The sequence below is a fragment of the Elephantulus edwardii genome, unplaced genomic scaffold (assembly GCF_000299155.1).
Source record: "Elephantulus edwardii isolate Elephantulus edwardi_28Jun2011 unplaced genomic scaffold, EleEdw1.0 scaffold00009, whole genome shotgun sequence".
Taxonomy (NCBI): Eukaryota; Metazoa; Chordata; class Mammalia; order Macroscelidea; family Macroscelididae; genus Elephantulus; species Elephantulus edwardii.
Window position 1 is genome coordinate 8,239,624 of NW_006399759.1, and position 18,906 is coordinate 8,258,529.

The 18,906-nt window shown below is 37.4% G+C and overlaps 1 protein-coding gene across 1 annotated transcript in view; it reads left to right on the top strand.

Annotated features, from left to right (window-relative positions):
• Window positions 1-18,906, top strand: part of ASXL2 (additional sex combs like 2 (Drosophila)) — a 170,456-nt gene that overhangs the window by 70,012 nt on the left and 81,538 nt on the right. The window contains exons 2-3 of the mRNA XM_006880618.1: window positions 9,565-9,647; window positions 9,747-9,749. Of these exons, the coding sequence (XP_006880680.1) occupies window positions 9,565-9,647; window positions 9,747-9,749 (86 nt within the window). The remainder of the gene's footprint in view (window positions 1-9,564; window positions 9,648-9,746; window positions 9,750-18,906) is intronic.

An 18,906-nucleotide genomic window follows, 5' to 3' on the forward strand; every position in this document is an offset into this window, starting at 1 on the left:
TACTGGGCAGCAAGGCTTGTGGTGGCAAGACCCTGGTGATGGAGAAACTGTGGCATTGCTGTGGTCATATGGTGGCATGGTGTGAAATGTGGCTTCTTTCATTTGTGCTGGGCACAGTTAAAGATTTGCTGTTCTTGCCAGATGCTTAAAGGAGAATCTATCTTATGTAAATACTCTGAGGCAGACCTTGCTGGATGATTTTCATTTGATTGCTGAACTGAAACAAGCCTGGACTGTTTCAGGAATTGTGCCTTGGAATTTGGGCTAAAACCTGTACTCGTATTGGATGATAGTCTTTGCCTTCGCAATTATCCAACTTACTTTAAATAAACCCCATTCTTAGTACCTCAACTGGGAGTCAGCAATGAGTAAATGAATCTCTTACAGTGGGTGTGGCTCTAGACTCACCATGAAGTTGGGCTGTGGGCTCTTTATTTGCTTTAGAGCATTGAGGAACAGTGTTATTCCTTCTGGCCTCTTCAGAGAGATGCTCATGGTCTTGTGTCTCCATGCCCTATTTTCTCCTCTTTAGACACTGAGGAGGCCTGGATCAGGTGCACCGTAGTCTAGACTGACATCATTGCTCTTTAATATTCTGGAGAGGTCCTTGACAGCAGACTTACCTAAAGCAATTAATCCTTTGACTTCCTGACTGCTGATACTAATAGTGCTGATTATGGATCCAAGCAAGATGAGATTATTGACAACCTGAATCTTTTCTTCATTTATCATGATGCTGCCAATAGGCCCAGTAGTGAGAATCTTTGTTTTTTTTATGTTGAGATGCAGTCTATATTGAAGACTGAGAATATTTGTTTTATGTTAAGATGCAATCCATATTGAAGACTGCAGTGCTTGGCCTTCTGCAGCAAACACTTCAGGTCCTTTTTTGTTTTGGTGAGCAATGCTATATTCTTCTTTATAAAGACCAGCCTCCCAAATGATCTGTTCCACACACAGATTGAAAAGTCATGGAGAAAAAGGACACACTGCTTTCTTGATTTTGAACCCTACCTGTTCCCTTGCTCTGTTTGTACAGCCTCCTGGTTTAGGTATAGGTTTTGCATGAGTACAGTCAAATGCTTGTGAGAATTTTGTCTGTTTTTCTTGATTTTGTCTGTGGTTTCCTCGAGCTTTTTCGCAGTACTATGAAAGCACTTAACTATCATTCTTTTTAATTTCTTATCAGAAATTCAAAGAACATTACTTTCTCATATTTTCTGATTCTGTATTTTAGTCACTTGTTTGTACCATCTCTGTGTGTGTGTGTGTGTGTGTGTGTGTGTATGCGCACGCGTGTGCCTCTGAGACATGGTGGTGTTGGTTTTTGTTGTTTTTGATGAGATATATCTGGTTGAAGCTAGGCAAGTGCTATGCAGCTTACTAGTTTGCCAATTCTTAGTTTTCATCACCTTCTGGTGAGTGTGATAAGAGGATGGCGGTGAGTATGTGCTTGTGTGAAGCAGTTGAGGGCAGATTGGCTGGTGTTGATTGTAGTTTGTTGATCAGTAGCCAGTCCCCAGTGAGTGGGACTGCAGACAGCGGAGGATGGGGAATAGAGGGGTTCCTTGGCTGCGAGGTTACAGATCCTGCCTTTCTTAGCATCACTCAGCCCTTGTTGTTGGTATTATTCCAGTCCTGGGTTCTTGCATTGATCAGAACACTGCTTGTAAAAGTTTAAAATGGCTGCACTGAGTCAGATCTGTTCACAATTCAGCACATCGTTTGTCTTATTATTCAGTGTTTTCAGTGAGTTTTCCTTCAGTCTGTGTGTGAACAACTGCTTTATTACTTCCTTTGAAAGTCAGGGTTCCAAGATTATCATTCATATCTGTTAATTTTGTTTTCTGATGTCTTAGTTGTAAGGGACTTGGCTTCCATCTGTCTTCTTGTTGGAAGTCCCAGCTTTCTATTTGGCAGAACTATGATATTGGTTCATGAAATCTTTTCTGAAATTAAATTTTAAATACTACTTTGCCAGAATTTTCTTTCTTTCTTGAAGAATCGTTATCCTTTTTTTTTTTACATATGTAAAAACCTCATATCTTTTTAGAGATAACATACTAAATTATTTGTGGATGAAATACAATCTGAGTGTAAAAAAACAGTCACCACGTGAGGATGGCCATTTCCAACCTTTACCAACTTCACAAAGGGGAACTGTCTCCGTCAATACCACCACCACCACAACACCAATTCACTCGAGGTCAGACATATTCCCCCATGCTCCCACACCTTTTTCTACTCATGCCAACACCAGTCTTACTGCTTTACTAGATCCAGAATGCAATGTGATAGCTCACAAACCATACAGAACTATATTGGGGAAACCAAAGGCTATATAATTTAGGTTGGCAACAGAGTACAGTTAGGACAGCTTCTGAAATGTCCTCACAGGTGCCTCAGCCTTGATCCTTGTGGCTTTAGGCCAGAGTTACAAAGCTCTCAGTCCCTGCCAGTTACGGCTCCCCGCATCCTCCAAGTCCTTAAGCACATGTGAACCAAAGATTCTTTGCTCCAGTTCCATGCCATCACAGTTCCATGGTTCACTCCATTATGGCAGGGATCTGGTTCTCAGCTGTGGCTGCTATGGCTCATTTCCCCTAGTCTGACTTTTGCAAGAATCCGGCCTCTAAGGACATGCTGCATTCTCTTCTTTACTGACAGGGAAGATCTTCTAATTCTACCACTGTATCCGCTCATTTAAAGGCAAGACTAGCCAGTCCCCTTGTGGATAGGCTAACAGGCCCTGTCCACATGACAGAGTCAGGCAATGGCTAGGAAAGCCATTTTGAACAATGAAACCTTAATACCACACTGACTTTTGCTCCAGATTAGCCCAGTTTATGGAAGGGGAGTTGGTGTGGATGTAGATTGAACGAGATAGGAATAGATCATCAGCTAACGGTGAGCAAATTTAAGTTGAAACTAGAGAAAATCCATAAGAACCAAAATATTCTAAATAGCAATTTATAATATTTTTATCCTTAGAGTTTTTAGGTGCCCTCAAGTTTAACTGTTAGTGATCTCACATGATGTAATAGAATTGCCTCCACTCCAGGTGATTTACTAGACTGCAGTCTTTACGAAACAAATGACTAGACCTTTCTCTTGTGAATCCACAGATGGGATTGAGCGTTTAAGTTAGCAGCTGAGCGTAGAATCATTTTGTCACCAACAACTCCTCATCATTATCATCAGAAGTGTAAATGGTTTAAATTTTGAAAATGACTTATTTTAACAGTAATTTTTTAGTTCAATTTCATATGCCAGAGAATTGCTAACCTAGAAAATTTTTGCACATTTTCTAATTCCTTTGATAACGTTCTGGGCAAACCACTCCCCAGATTTACTCATAGTCAAGTTTCTTGAAGATCTGGGATTTGAACTCAGTTAATCTCCTATATTCATTATGACTAACAGAGTGGTTGTTTGTTTCTGCTTTTATGTAAATGCAAATATTTTATTATGTAATATCTTAACATTCCCCTCCCCTGGTATATCTTAATATCTGGCCTTTATATTTATATTTGCAATTTAAGTGGGTTTAAAATAGGAAGATTATGAGGTGGCATTACTAAAGTTCCAGGTATTTAATTTGAAATTACATTTCTCTAAATTTAATCAGTCAAAATGGAATTTTATTTTTCAACAATTTTTTTTTTTTTTTTTTTTTTTTTTTACGGAAAGAGAGCCATATCTGTATCGATGTTTTTGTTTTTCAGGGTTTGGGGCTCTTTTGTTTATTTATTATTAATTTCAATGAAAATTTACAGAGACTTTGGATTTCCATTCATTTATTATTGCACTTGTCTCCCCTCCCAACCATCCCCCCTAGTACACTACCCTCTTGGAAAAGTAAAAGGAAAATTCTTTCATTGTTTTCCAAACCCTCCCCCAGGTCCAATCCGCTGTGCAGCCAGCCTTCGCTCTAGACTCCTATCATGACAAAAATACCTAATCACATATCCCTTTTAAACAGTTTTCTCCCTCATCTGTTTCAATGCAGTATACATTATTGAACCCATCTTTCTCAGTCTCCCCCCAACCCCAGTGTCAGTCCTGTTTTACAACAGTGGCACCATGCAGTATTTGTCCTTTTGTGACTGAGATACTTCACTCAGCATAATGTCCTCCAGGGTCACCCATTTTGAATAATATTTCATGAGTTCTTTGTTTTTCAATGCAGCATAGTATTTCATTGTGTAAATATACCACAGCTTCTGTATTCATTTGTTGATGTTTGTTGATGGGCAGTTAGGTTGTTTCCAACTCCTTGCTATTGTGAATAAAGCCATGATAAACATGGGTGTGTCTACAAATGTTTTAATGGTATTGATAGGATTTAGTGTAAGGCCTTGTAATTATTTTTTTATGGAAATGGTGGGAAAAGGAAAGGACAGCTAGCCTGAAGAAAGATGTGTGTCATCTTTCCCTGTCACCCCCAAAGTCTCAATTAGAGACACAGTGGCGTTTTAGATTACAATGAAACTTGCAATGTGAGCTGGCAAAGATAATGGGTTAATACTAATGTTAACCAATCCCAGTAAGTCAAGGACGTTGCAGAATGTTTTGTTTGTCTTCTTACCTCAAAGTCTCACACTTTACATGTGAGGGATTGAGCTTTAGAGCTTTGGTTCACTACCATATGTGTCTCAGGGAGCTCGGGCCAGGTAGTCTTCAGAGAATTGTGCTGCTGTCGGGCAGTTCAGATTCTCCAGTGGCTCTGAAAAAGAATGTCAGTCTCCTCTTGTGCAGTTTATCATGGCGGAAAACCCTGGAGGGTCACCTGTGCATCAGTGCCAACTCAATGGCAATGACTTTGACTTTTGAGGAAATCCTAAGGGGGGCCAAATCTGCACTGTCATGCTGGGTGACTGTGAGTCTGAATTGACTCTGAGCAATACCGCTAACATGTGTCACATCTATACGATGGGGCTGTTTGACCTTCATGCCTAGACTTTGAAGCACTTTCATATTCTGCCTCAATTACAAATGTTTTTTCTAACCCCCTAATTATATTAATAACCTTCCAAATAAGCAATTTATTATAAAAGTACATAGTACTGCTTAACAAAGTCAATCTTGAAACAAATTCCTCATTTGCAATGCCATTTAAATTCCTCTTACACATTTTAGTGCTCAGGATTTCCTAATTAATGATGGTGCTCAACCACCATTGAATCAATTCTGACTCATATTGATACCCCTGCCCCCATTGGTTGTCTGAGACTATAAATCTTAAGAGAGGAAACTGCCCATCATTTCTGTGTGTTAAGATGCAGCTGGTAGATGTAAACAGATGCCGTCTTAGGTAGCAGTCATATCCCGACTCACTAGCCCACCAGACCACTTAATAATATTAAAGTATGATTTAATTGCCAAGTGGGTCATTCTGTCAGCTGGTTTCCCAGCAAGCGTTTTCATAAAATGGTTTTCCTTATGTCAACTCCAGTGGTTGTGTTTGGTGGTTTTTTTTGGTTGTTTTTTTTTTTTAAGTGAGATCTCACTGACCCAGAAAGAAATTGTAGGCAACAGAGGTCTGCTCACATTTCACTGGCAACATGCAGCTTTCCAACAATCAAGTCAAATAGGAATATTTGAGGGGAAGTTTTCTGCTGAATGTTTTTGTGATGGTTTTCCCTAATTGCTGGCAGTTGAAGAGCCTGCTGTTTCTGCCTGCAGCAGCAACCAAGCAGAACATCTTTTATTCCCATGCCAAGCCCCACAGTGCTTTTCACGAAGCTAGCTGCTTTTGGCTAGCAGTTGTACATTTTTGCTCTTTTTAACAAGGGAGAAAAAAGCATTTGTTTTTGATGCTGTTGCTGGTTGACATCCAGTCGGTCCTGACTGGTGGCAGCCACATGGGTGCAGAACAGAACTGGCCCATGGGGCTTTCAAGGCCATGTGACCTTCCAGGTGCAGATCCCCAGACCTGTCTTCCCTAGTGCCTCTGGGAGGGCTTTCCTGCCAGCTTTTACTGGCTAGTAGTCAAGTGCTTGACAGTTGGCACCCCCAGGTACTCCCTCTTTTGGTGGTTGTGATTGGTTACTGTTGAGGAGGCTCTGACTAAAATCAACAGAGTACTGCAGAAAAAACACTGCTCAATCCAGTGCCCTCCACACTGTTGTTGCTACAGCAAATCTATGATTGCAGACACTGTATTGAGCCCATTATTGAAGCCATCTTATGGAATAATGATGGCTTCTTTTATTTTGTTTTTCTTTCCTACTGGCTTCTGATTTGTGTTCTCCACCTGTTGACTCTTCTTCACCAAAACCATAAATGCATCAGTTCTTTAGTCTTCCTTATTCGGTATCCAAACTTGGTGTGCATACAAGGCCATTGAAAAGACACTGACTTGGATGAGGCTCCCTTCTCAAAGTGACATCTTGTTTATGATGGTAGGGTGTGATTTTATTTGGCAAGGCATTGAGTGCACTACTTTCTGAAATGGAATAAAAAGTGTATTTCAAATATTAAGACAGCTTTCTGATTTTTGTATGATGATCTGACTTTTACACTATTATCTGTCCTGCCTCATCTCATTTGAAACAGACAAGTTGTAATTCTTCAGTCATGATAGCTTTTCTGTCCTAGTGAGAAAAAAACTCATTGTTGACCAGAAACAAGTTCTTTATCATTTTGATGTAATTTTAATAGCAAACAAACAAACTTCCCCCCTCATTGGGCTCATTTTATACAAAGATTCATTACTTTCTTCTTTAACTGTGGTAATTCAGAGTTCTGTTAAGCTTAGATGATACTACCACATACCTTAACCAGGTTTTGTTTTCTTACTAAAACAGATAGGATTAAACCCACTCATCTTTCCTTTGTTGTGAGGAACAAATGAAAGAGGATGGCTTATTTATTTGTAAAAATAAATAAGTAAAACAAATATTAACAGCAGAAAAAAACCCAGACTCCCTGCCTTCTAGTCACTTCTGATGCTTATTGACCTTCCACTGGATTTTCATGGCTGTAAATATTTATAGGAAAGTGCCCATCTTTCTCTTGTCTAGTGACTGGCTCATGGATTTGGGCGGCTAACATTTTTGGTTAGCAGCCTGATAGCATTATGCACTGTGCCATGAAGGTAAACTCTAAGACAATGTAAACTCTAAGACAATAACAAATGCAGAGTGAAAAATGGAAAAAAGTATGTATCTTTTGGGCTGCTAGTGAAAAGGTTTGACTCCAGCAGCTGCTCTGAATGAGAAAGATGTGTCTAGTGTGTAAGTGTGAATATATATCAGAAGTCAGTGGTTTGAATTTATCAGTGGCGCTTCAGGAGGAAGATGAGGTAGTCTTCTACTAAGATTTACAGTGTTGGAAACCCATTGTGGAACTTTATAACCACATTGTTCATATGTTTCGGTTAATAATTTGTTGAGTATCTGTTATGTACTAGACTCTGCAGAAAAGATGGGCTGTTTTTATAGTGCTTATAGTAGTAGGTTAAGGAAGTTCCAGTGCGTAAGAACTTGGCTACTTGTCAGCAGGTCACTTCTTAAATCTACCAGCCACTCTTTGGAAGAAATAAAGTGGTGTTCTTCTGTAAAGATTGTTATTATTATTATTATGTGTTGTCAAGTCACCTTGCAACTCATAGTGACCCTATGTACAACAGCTGTGAAGCCTGCTCTGTCCTGAGCCAGTCTCACAGACTCACTTACTCCATTGCTCCAGTTACTGTATTAATCCTTCTCATCCAGGATCTTCCTCTCCTGCGCTGTCCCTTCCCCCTTCCGAGTATGATGTCCCTCTCCCAGGACTCGTCCCTCTTTGCAGTATACCCAAAGTATATCAGACGAAGTATATCAGAATCCTTACCTCCAAAGAGAAACTTGGTTTCACCCCTAACTGGGAAGTTCTCTATCCTGTAGGATCCGTTGCTAGAAGTTGAAGTCAGCTTGATAGCAACTGCTATGGTTATTGTTCTTAATTGCTGTAGAGTTGAATACAATTGGTAGTGTTCCTATGAACAACAGAGCTGAACCCTGTTCTATCTTAAGTGGTAGAGTTGTTCTTGAGTACTGTTGAGTTGGAACTTACCCATATCTGACCGACCCTCTAATGGGTTTTCAAGTAAACAAGGATTCTCACCACTGGCCCAATTGGCAGCACCATTATAGATGGAAAGGAGATTGAGATTGTTAACAATTTCAACTTGCTCAGGTCCACTATTAATACTCTTGGAACCAACAGCCAGGAAATCAAAAGATGAATTAGATTAGGAAAGTCTGCTGTCAGGGATCTCTCCAGAGTACTGAAGAGCAAAGATGTCAGTCTAGATACTAAGGTGCGTCTAATACAGGCCATGGGGCCTCCCAGTTACTTGGTGTGCATCAGAGAGCTGGACAATGACTAAGGATGAGAGAAGAAGAATCAGTGCCTTCAAATTGTGGTGCTAGAGAAGAGTCTTGAACACCATGGGCCCCCCCAAGGAAACAAGTAAGTTTCTCTTGTAGAGAGTGAAACAAAGTTTGACCTTAGAGGCTAGGATTTTGAAGCTCCATCTCATATACTTTGGGCACGTGACGAGGAGAGAGTGGTCCTTGGAGAGGGACGTCATGCTTGGAAGGGTAGAGGGACAAGTGCAGGAGAGGAAGATCCTGGATGAAATGGCTTGACACAGAGACTAGGATAATAGGGGCAAGTGTGTTAGAGGCAGTGAGATTGGCTCAGGGTAAAACAAGGGCATAGCACATAACAACAACAAATTACGTGGGAGGAGGTTGCCCATCTTTCTCCCATGGAGTAGCAGATAGATTCAAACTGTGTATCTTTAGATTGGTATCTTTGGAGTTGGCAGCACCACTCTGCCACCAGAGCTCCCTAACTAGTGTAGTAGATAGAATGAAATGTGAGGATGAGAACAGAAAGTAAAATAAATTAACATTATGCATTAACAATAAAAAGTCCATTATTAATCTCACTCCTTTTAGATCAATTTCTGTTTTAGGATTTGACTTGTTTCTTAGTGAAAGAAGAACCTATTTACATTGTTAGGTTTCTTTTATCTTAAAATCTAGGGGATTAAAAAAATATTTTTTAATGTGTTTGTGGTGTGGATATAATTGTTGTTATGTACCGCCGACTCGCCTGCGACTCATAATGACCCTATGTACAGCAGCCCTAAACCTTGCTCTGTCCTGTGCCAGTCTCACCGGTCTCCGACACACCCACCTCAATTACCCCAATCCCTGAATCATTCCACCTCATAGAGGGGCTTCCCCTCCTGAGCTGTCCCTCCACTCTTCCAAGCATGACGACCTTGTCCAAAGTATGTCACATGAAGCCTCAGAATCCTTGTCTCCAAGGAGCAGCGTGGTTTAACCCTCCCTAGGATGAACCTCTTTGTTTTCTTAGCAGTCCATGGTCCAATACTTTTCTCCATCACCACAGCTCAAAGGCATCAATTCTCCTTCTGTCCTCCCTAGTCATTGTCCAGCTCTCTGATATAATTATTGAAACATAATTATGACAGACTAAGAAGTATGTAACTATAATATGAACTTATAATAAGAGATAATTTATTATTACATACTTATTTTTCAGGTCTTAGAAAAATACCCTAATACACCCATGAGTCATAAAGAAATTCTTCAAGTTATCCAGAGAGAAGGACTAAAAGAAATCAGGTGAGTTATTAAAATATTGTCAGTAACAACTATGCTTGGTTAGCATATCTGATAAGGAGTTATGGTAGTAAAATGGTTAAATACTTGGCTGCTGGCCAGAAGGTCATCATTTTTATCTCATCATCCACTCTTGGGGAGAAAGATGTATAACCAATCCAGCTCTGGACAGTTCTGTGGTGGACAGTTCTACCCTGCCCTGGAGGAAAGCTCTGAGTCAGCGTTGACTCAATGACAGCAGGTTAGAGTGTTTGGCTAGTAAGCAGCAACGTACTGTAGTGCTCAAAATTGATTGTTTAGTAAGCTGTCAGATCTTTGAAATTCTCAAAAGTTTAAAAACAAAAAGTTGTAATAAAAAATTTAGTGGTTAAGTTTTAGTTGGGGATCTCTAAGCCTCTGTACTTTAATTCTTAAGAAGGCCTCAAGTTACCATCACTCCTTCATCTGTCACTTCAGCCTTTTAATTTGATAAGCATGGCTATTAGCAGATAAAAGTTCTCTAATGCAGGGAGGTAGTTAAAATAGACAATCTGCAGAGGAGGAATAACCTTGGGCAAAAATGATAAACCATAAAAGAGCTATGTCCCAGGATCAATTGGTATACCTCAAGATACCATATACTTTAGTTTCTATTTACATTACATATGTTACGATATAGCATAGTAGTCACTATTCATAATGATAATTTTAAAAAATGGCAGAATTGTCTTAAGTAGATTTCATTTATTAAGACAAAAATATGAAAGTGTACTTTAGAGAGATTTTAATTACGATAGAAGAAGGTTGCGGTACTTTAAAACTAGCCCTCATGGTTCTTGGCTGAGGATGGTACTGTGTGACACCCCTGGGGGAGAGTTCAGAATCTTGGGGAAGGTTTTTTATTAAAATTTTTATTTTAAACTGATTTACTTACAAAGTTTGTAGAGGAGGTATTTTTTATTGTCACAGTGATTCAGGATTAGGAGGCCCTGTGCTATTTAACAGACAGGTAGCAGGAACGTGATAAATGTCTTTTAGACAACCTTCAGATTGACCAATTGTTTAGCTTAGATAAATAAAACCAATAGTGTGTCTATTGTAATGCAAGAGCATTACATGAAAATATTTATAAATGTTCTATAAGGTACTTCTTGATAAATAACTTTTGCATATTCTAGATTTATATTCTCATTCTCATTCTCTTTTCTTAACATGAAATCCAATTTGAGTTTTTTTTTCTTTCTTGACCATTCTTTTTTAGAAAATAGCTTTTTTAAAAAATTAAAACTTGTGGTCAGCATCAGTAGGCTGTGATGAAATGACTTGTAGTTTATTACTACAAAATATTGAAAACTATTATGCCTGAATTAGCTTGTGCCCCTGAAAAATTATATATAAATATTTGTAAACTAGAACATCAAAATGCATTTAAAGAATTTGCTGTAAATAGCATCTTTGGTAAATTAGTTCTTAAATTACCTATTTCTGAATATTTACTTGAATTAGAATACATTTCATTTAATTATGGGTCAAAACACAATACCTACTGAATCGGGAAACTCTAGTGGCCTAATTCATAAGGAATTTAACTGCCAATCCAAAAACAAGCAGTTCAAATCCACTACTGGCTCCACAAGAGATGGGCAAAATCTCCTCTTGTGCTATTACAGCCTCTGGAAACCACAAGAAGGTCAGCTATGAGTTGATTCCAACTCAGTGGCAGTGAACAACAAATGAATGACAACCAACTGAATTAAAAAATCTATTTGTATTTGTATAAAGGCTACAAGAGAAAAGTCATCCTGTGATGACTGGGACGTGTGAGAAACAAGTTCTGCTAAGGTATTCTAATATTCTCTCATAACACTAAGAGATTTTTTTTGTTATTTGAACTTTTACATATTTGATATAAATAGACTGGAAAATCTTGTGTCTAGAAAACAGACTACTTAGATCTAAATGCCATTTGCAGTGTCATTTTGCTCTAACATAATAAGGCTCAGTGACTTTAAACTTTTCATTATCACTTCCAGGGACATGCAAAAAGAATGAATGGAAACCCAAAATCTCTGTAAATGTTTATTAAAATTAATAAATTTTTTTAAAAAAAGAATAGTAAAGAAATAGTGAAGAAACAGAAGGAAAAGGGATTTTTTTGAAAAAGTGGCAAGGGTGTAGAGTTGCTAGAAATAACTTTTGATTTGACTTAGTGACAATCTTCAAGCTTCTATTATTGGCTTAAGAATAATTGATGTCTTTGAGTTGTGGTGTTGGAGAAAAGTACTGACTGTCCTGTTGACTGCCAAGAGAAAAAAACTGTTCTGTCTTCAGGAAGTAAGACTAGGGTAGGGTGCTCCTTAGAGGCAAGGGTGGTGACACTCCATCTCCCATAGTTTGGGCTGGTTGTTAAGAGGGTCCAGTCCTTGGAGGATGATTGTGTGTGGAAAGGAGGAGGATCAGCATAAGAGGGGAAGGCCTGCAACAAGCTGGATTGACACAGTGACTGTGACAGTGGGCACAAGTGTGTCGGAGATGGAACAGGAGAGGACACAGTTAGGATGTGCTGTGCATAGGGTCACTATGAGCCATAGTTGACTCCACGGCCCATAACAGCAGCATTCATGGTTTAAACTATGTTGTGACTGTGCAGTTATATGGCTACAGAACTACTCTTTCCACGTCAACACTGGTTTCCATTTTGCCAAATAATAGAATTTTTATTTATGCTTTGCTTGTTCTAAACCTCTCTGCTTTCTCTGACAAAGCTAACTACTACTTTTTCTTTAAACACTTTAAAAAAAATCTCTAATTACATAAACACTCCATCTTTCTTTCTACCTCTCAAAATTATTTTCAGGGTTGTTGTGAGGTTTTTTTTTGGGTGTTTCTTTTGGGGGGAATTGTGGAAGGGAGAAGGGGCCAGGAGAGCCTGATTGCCTTCACTCTAATTAAGTGCTTTAAATACCACTTATGTCTGTTTCCAAATCTATATGAAAGATACTTTCCACACTTCATCCTTGGCACACATTGAGACCTTAGCAAAGAATGTGCTTTCCTTCAATTTTCTGAGCCCATTCAATGAGAATTTTATTGAATCATTTATGATGATGTGGAGTCATTTAATTGTGAAATTTCCATTTGGTTCTTTTGCAATTTCTTTTTCTCTGCTTAAGGTCTCTATTTCTGTTGGTTACATGTGTGTTTATTTTGTAGCTATATCTATAATTAATGGGCACTTCAAAGTTTTTATCTCAGTTAATCTCAGGATTAACATCAATTGATTTTCTTTTTCCCTAAGAATTTGTTAAATTTTCCTATAACTTTGTATACTTAAGATAATTTTGGACTCTTTGAATATTGCATTTCTTCTCAAGTAGGCAAACTACTCAGACTACTTTAGGTCAGACAGAGTATGTGTTCTCTTTCACTTTCCGGGGTTGTTGGTTCAGGCATCGATTGTCAGAACATTTGGTGTTTTGGCTTCATGCCGTGTTCATACTTCTGAGTTTGTCTAAGCCTTGAGTGGTGTTTCAGATCTCAGTACCTTTACTATGATGGTTGGGAGTGTCCCAAGCCTATATAGCTCAGGGATAAGACAAAGTTTGAAGAATTATGTTATTACAGAGTTTCTTCAGTTCTTACCTTTCTGAGATTCCTCCCAAACTCTGTACCTTTCAGGACCCTAGTTTCCTGGTTCTAGGCTGCTCTTCTGCTAGAGTTCACTTTTCCCTTGCACAGGCTATCAGCTGCTAGGGCTGCCATTCATCAGTGTAGCCAATAAGAAAGTCAGATTTATGTGAAAGTTAAGTCAGCTGAGCAGTCCATTCATCTGCCCTCCCTCTTGACGCAAACAGCATTGTTTGGGGGTCTCTAAGATAACTCTCTAGTGGTAAGGAATTGAGTTGTCAGCAGTACAGTTTGACTTGGCTGGTTGCTCAGGGAGGGGAAGAATGGGCAGTCACCTCCCTTGGGATTTACTGCCTCTGAGTCAACCCCAACTCAGTGGTACACACAAGAGCTCTGGTGACCTAATGGTAAGAAGCTGCACTGCCAACCCAAAGCACATGGTTTGAATCCACCAGCTCCCTGTGGGAGAAAGATGGGCAGTCTCCTCTCTGTGACTTAATGCCTCTGAAAAGTGTTGGAGTGACCACAGTGTATTACACAAAAGAATACGGATTAAAATTAGTCAAGCAAAGAGATACTCTTTTTACTACTCAAGTAAAGAGAATCCAATAAAAGACCAAAATTCAGAGGTTCCTGAGAAGTCAGCACAGTGTTTTCCAGAATTAGTGTGTGACAGTTGTTTTAGTTGTTATCTGCTGTTGAATTGACTACAAGTAAACAGCTGTTCTGAGCCTTGCCCTATGCTGAGCATATTCTGTCCTGGTTTACTGTCACCATAAGTCTCAGTTGATTTGATGACATGAGTTTTGACTTTTTGATAGTAAATGGCTTTCTGGAAAATGCTGGAATGAAGGCATTATATTAATAACTTTAAAGTTACTCAGCTTACTGCTGTTGAGTCAATTTTGAGTTATGGGGACCCTCCATCGGGTTTCAGAAACTGTAATTGTTAACGGGAAGAGACCAGTCATCTTTCTTTGTCAGAACCACTGCTGTTGGAGATGCCGCACATCACCACATAGACTGCACAACTAGAGCTCCTTTATGTATTTTGCAGAGGTCCAGATTAGTATCCAGCAAGTAGTTTTTCTTAAATGCCACCATGCCAGGCTTGTATCCTAAGCAGGTGTCAAGCTCTTTGGAGTGGGAATTTAAAGATACTGGAAGCCATCTAGCAAAGATTGTGCCCAATAAACATTGATATTTTACTTCTGTAATTCCCACTCATATCTGATTAGTATTGGTGCTAATTGATAAAGTAATCTCTTTCACATGACATTTATGGTTATAATGCTTTATTTCCTCTCATACCAAAACTAATCAGAGCATATCATATCTTCTCACTTGTCCTCATTTAGATGTCTGTAGCATAGTAGTAAAGTCAACATTTTGTTCTGCTTCTCAGCCAAAGTAGTCATCCCTGCAGGGTCTATCATTTAGCTGTTTGTCAAATGAGATTTCCTTGAGTTTATTTCATTACAATTTAAAATGAATATTAGCAGTAATTAATGTATAGAAAGGCTGATAACTTGGTGGTTAAGCTTGTATCATCTTTATCTACTAGTTGTAGTATATGTTTAGCCAGTAAACCAGATAAGGAGATTAAAAAAAGGATTACTAATGAAAGCCAAAGGAACAAGCATGTTTAGGTGTTTATGTTATAGATCATACTCAAGCATTGTTAATTTAGATTCACAGTGAGTTTCATTATTGACTAGTGAGTAGCTAATGAAATCTTTAGGTCCATAGCTGATGGCTTTATGATTGTTCTGTGAAATTGAAATGCATGGGATTATACCACAATTAACTATAAATTGCTCAAAATGGTTTCACTCTGCCACATGTTAAGGTACTACAAATGTTTTCTGAAGTAATTTAGATCGTTTAACAGAATGTAATTGTGTGGTTTTAGCTGCAGTTGTAGTTTGAACAAACCTGCAAATATTAAAGAAGCAATTAGTGTTTTATGAAAACAGAAATTGATGGGGTGCAGATTTGAGGACTAGTGGATATTGCTGGGTGGGAAAGGGAAAGTTTATTTTATGGCTTTATTGTTGCTTTGCAAAGAAAAATTAAAAAGCTTTTTTTTCTTCTTCTTCTTTCATTTTCTTGGGTTGCATTCCAACTCCAGAAGGTAAGAAGTATTCCTTTATTCTAAAACAATATTATACAAATATAAAGCAATTTTACAAGCTTAAATGAACTTAACCTTTACCAGTATAATATTTTACTTTATAAAAATAACTAGCCTGGAAAATAAATAAGTGATATTAGAATGTAAAACTTATTAAATTTGCTTTATTTATTCTTGCCATTTGTAATAATCATTTAATTATACTTGTATAAACCAATTTACAATAAGGCTTATAAATCACTATTTGATTTACTAGCATTGGAATACCTAGTATTCTGTAGATCAATAATGAAAATATTTTAGAGATGAGAATTTTTTTATGTAAGTTTGCAGGAAATGCTTTATGACTATAAGATTGAAAATGCAATTTTATATTCCAACTCATTGAAAGAGAATACTGATAGATCCTCTTTGAATAATACTTTTTAAAAAAGTAGGTGAGAACAGGTGAAAAATTCAGTTTATTTTTTTTTAACTAGGCTTTTCATCTTTGTTGACATAAGCATTTTAAATGTATCTCTTTTTATAGCAGTTTATGTTATGAAATAGTTATTTATGATGATATCTGACTTGCCTAGCAGAATTCAGAGCAAAAACCATATACATTTATTTAAATTGGTTTGCCTCCAAACTTTATATACATTGTGTTTTACACTATTTTATATTCACATTGTGTTTCATACAGTCATTCTCATGCATTATGTTTTATAAAATCAATTCTCATTGGACCTTGCCCATCATTACCCTCTTTTCGTCCAAATCCTTCCTATTTGCTTCCCCCAACTTCCACCTGCCAAACTGTGCAGCCCTATGGATTCACCCCTATTTGTCATCACCCTTTCATGCCCCCTTTCTCCCCCTTGATTTCGTGAACATGTTTTACTAGTTATCCTTCTATTTTTACAATAATGGTATTAGGAAATATTTGTTCTTAGGAGACTGTATTAGTTCACTCAGCCTAATGCTCTCCAGCTTCTCCCAGGTTACGTAGTTAAGGTTTTTCTAAATCGTTGCTCCTGACTGCTGCATAGTATTCCATTGTGTGAATGTACCACAATTTCTCAATCTGTTTGGTTGTGATTGGACATTTGAACTGTTTCCATGTTCTTGCAATAGTGAATAATATTTGTACCTGCTGTTCTTTTTTTTTTAATGTGTGTACCGTCAAATCAGATCTGACTGGTACAGGAGGAGATTGTCCCTCCTTCTTCAGCAGAGCATCTGGTGGATTTGAACCTCACATCTCTGGGATTGCAGTGCAGCTTCTTGCCACTAGGCCACCGTACCTGCTGTTCTTGATGTACAGTTAGAATTTAATACATCTCTTTATAGTTAGATTTATGTGCCATTAAATGAATTTACCGAGTCTCATTCTTTCATTTTTGCTTAGTTTTTAAAATTGTCTTACTTAATATTTTGATCAGTGTTTTGTAATTTTGGTTGTAGTCTTCTCTTCCTTGGTTAATTTATTGTTACATGTTTTATTATTTTGCGTGTTAACTGTATTCATTCAATTTTAAGAAAGTTATGAGTAAAAGATCGATTCAGACCTCATAAATAGTAAATATTAAAAATGAAAAATTAGCTATTTGATTAATAGTTTTATATGGGGAGTCCATATATGTGAGCATTTTAGGTGCAAGTAATATTGGAACAAAAGAGTCTTGAAGGTATGATGGTATGTTGGATAAACGTTAAGCTGCTAACCAAGGAGTAGTCTTGACTGTTCAGACCCGGTGGTAGCTCCTCAAGGTGAAAGACTTGGTGATTGACTTTTAGAAAAATTATAGCCTAGAAAATACTATGAGGTGGTTCTGTGGTGTATTATAGGAAAATTAACAGCTGTCCACCATCATTCGTCATCATAGAAAATTGAAATAGTAAAGAAAATCATGAAAGAGATAGTGTTGGTTTTTATGATAATGCTCTGTCAAGTGTGGAGTTCTTTTATTTGTACAATTTTTTTGTCATTTCATTTTTTAATACAAAAAGAAAAATCTGTTTTGCAATATATTTGAAGTAAAAAACAGTTGAAAGAAAGAGCCTTTTACACAGATATTTCTAGTGGTAATTTTTACACAGAGTTTTTATTTCAACCCAGTTCATTCAGCTTTGTTTTTGCTAATTCATGTTATATTTAGTTCTGTGTCATTCTGTCTGTCTTATTTAGGATATAGAATCATTTTATATGCACAAAATGCCTTATATTTCCATCTTACAGCTATAATCGTCAACTTAACCTTGCCTTCTTGTCCCTGAACCTGTTACCCACCAATCTGTTTTACATGTGTCTAATCTTATGATTTCAAGGACATAGTAATTAAATTTTTTATACTGGCCCTTTTCTTTATACATAATTCCCAGAGATTCTTTTAAGTTCTTTTGTGTAACTTGTTCCTTCTTATTGCTGAGTAGTATTTCATGACATGAATATATCACTCTTTGTATAACCATTTACTTATAGGACTTTTAAATTATTTGCAATTTTCATCTGTATGGAAAAGCTATGGATATTTGTGGCGTGATTACATTCACCCTGTGGCCCCAGTTTAAACATTTAAACTTCTTTCTTTGAGATATATTCTGTTTATGTAATGTGCAGCTGACTGCTACCAGGATCTTACATTTGGGGAAGAAACAGTGCAATTGAAGAAGAGCAGAAGGTAGTACAAAGAGAAAAGTTGAGATGGGGTATTGTGGGTTGTCGGGGAATGAGAACAAACAGAGGGACTAAAAAAAAAAAAAGAAAGTGAGGGAATAAATGAATGGGGAAAGAATAGAAGCGAGAATTCATTCCTTAAATTCTAGTATTACAGGGGTCAGTGACATACGATTCTTTCCAGGTATATGAACCCGTTTATGGACTTAGGTTAGTTTAAATAGGATTTCTGTGGTTTGTCTCTGTAAAAAGTATACATAGCAAATCAGGTTCCTGGCTAACAGTATTTGTTCAAATTGTTCCATATAATTTTTTAAATTTTTACATTGCATCAAGCATTTTCATTATTTCCATTCTGTTATAATCTGATAAATGTTCCATACTTCTTTTTTGAAAAAGAATTCTGTGTTTTAAAAGTCTTCTCATATACAGCTTGTTTGTAACTTTTTATTTTGAAATAATACTTTTAACTTTGAGAAAAGTTGTAAAAACAAAATCTTAAATTTCTAAATGTCAACATTTACCTTACTTGCTTTGTCTTTTAGTCATCTGTCCATCTATCTGCATGGTTTATGTTTCTGAAATACATCAATATATTATTTTTAAGTAATTCAGAATGTATTTTCTAAAAAGATAAGTACATTTTCTTATTTAGCCCCACTATACTATCAGTCTGAGAAGCTATCTGAGAAGAAAGGGAATCCCAGAACACTTGGTTGTGTGCTAATGCAAAACCTATACCTGGACCAAGAGGCAGTCATCAGACCAGAGCAAGGAAACACTGCATGGTTCAAAATTGGGAAGGGTGTACGCCAGGGATGTGTCTTGTCTCCATACCTTTTCAACCTGTATGCAGAACAGAT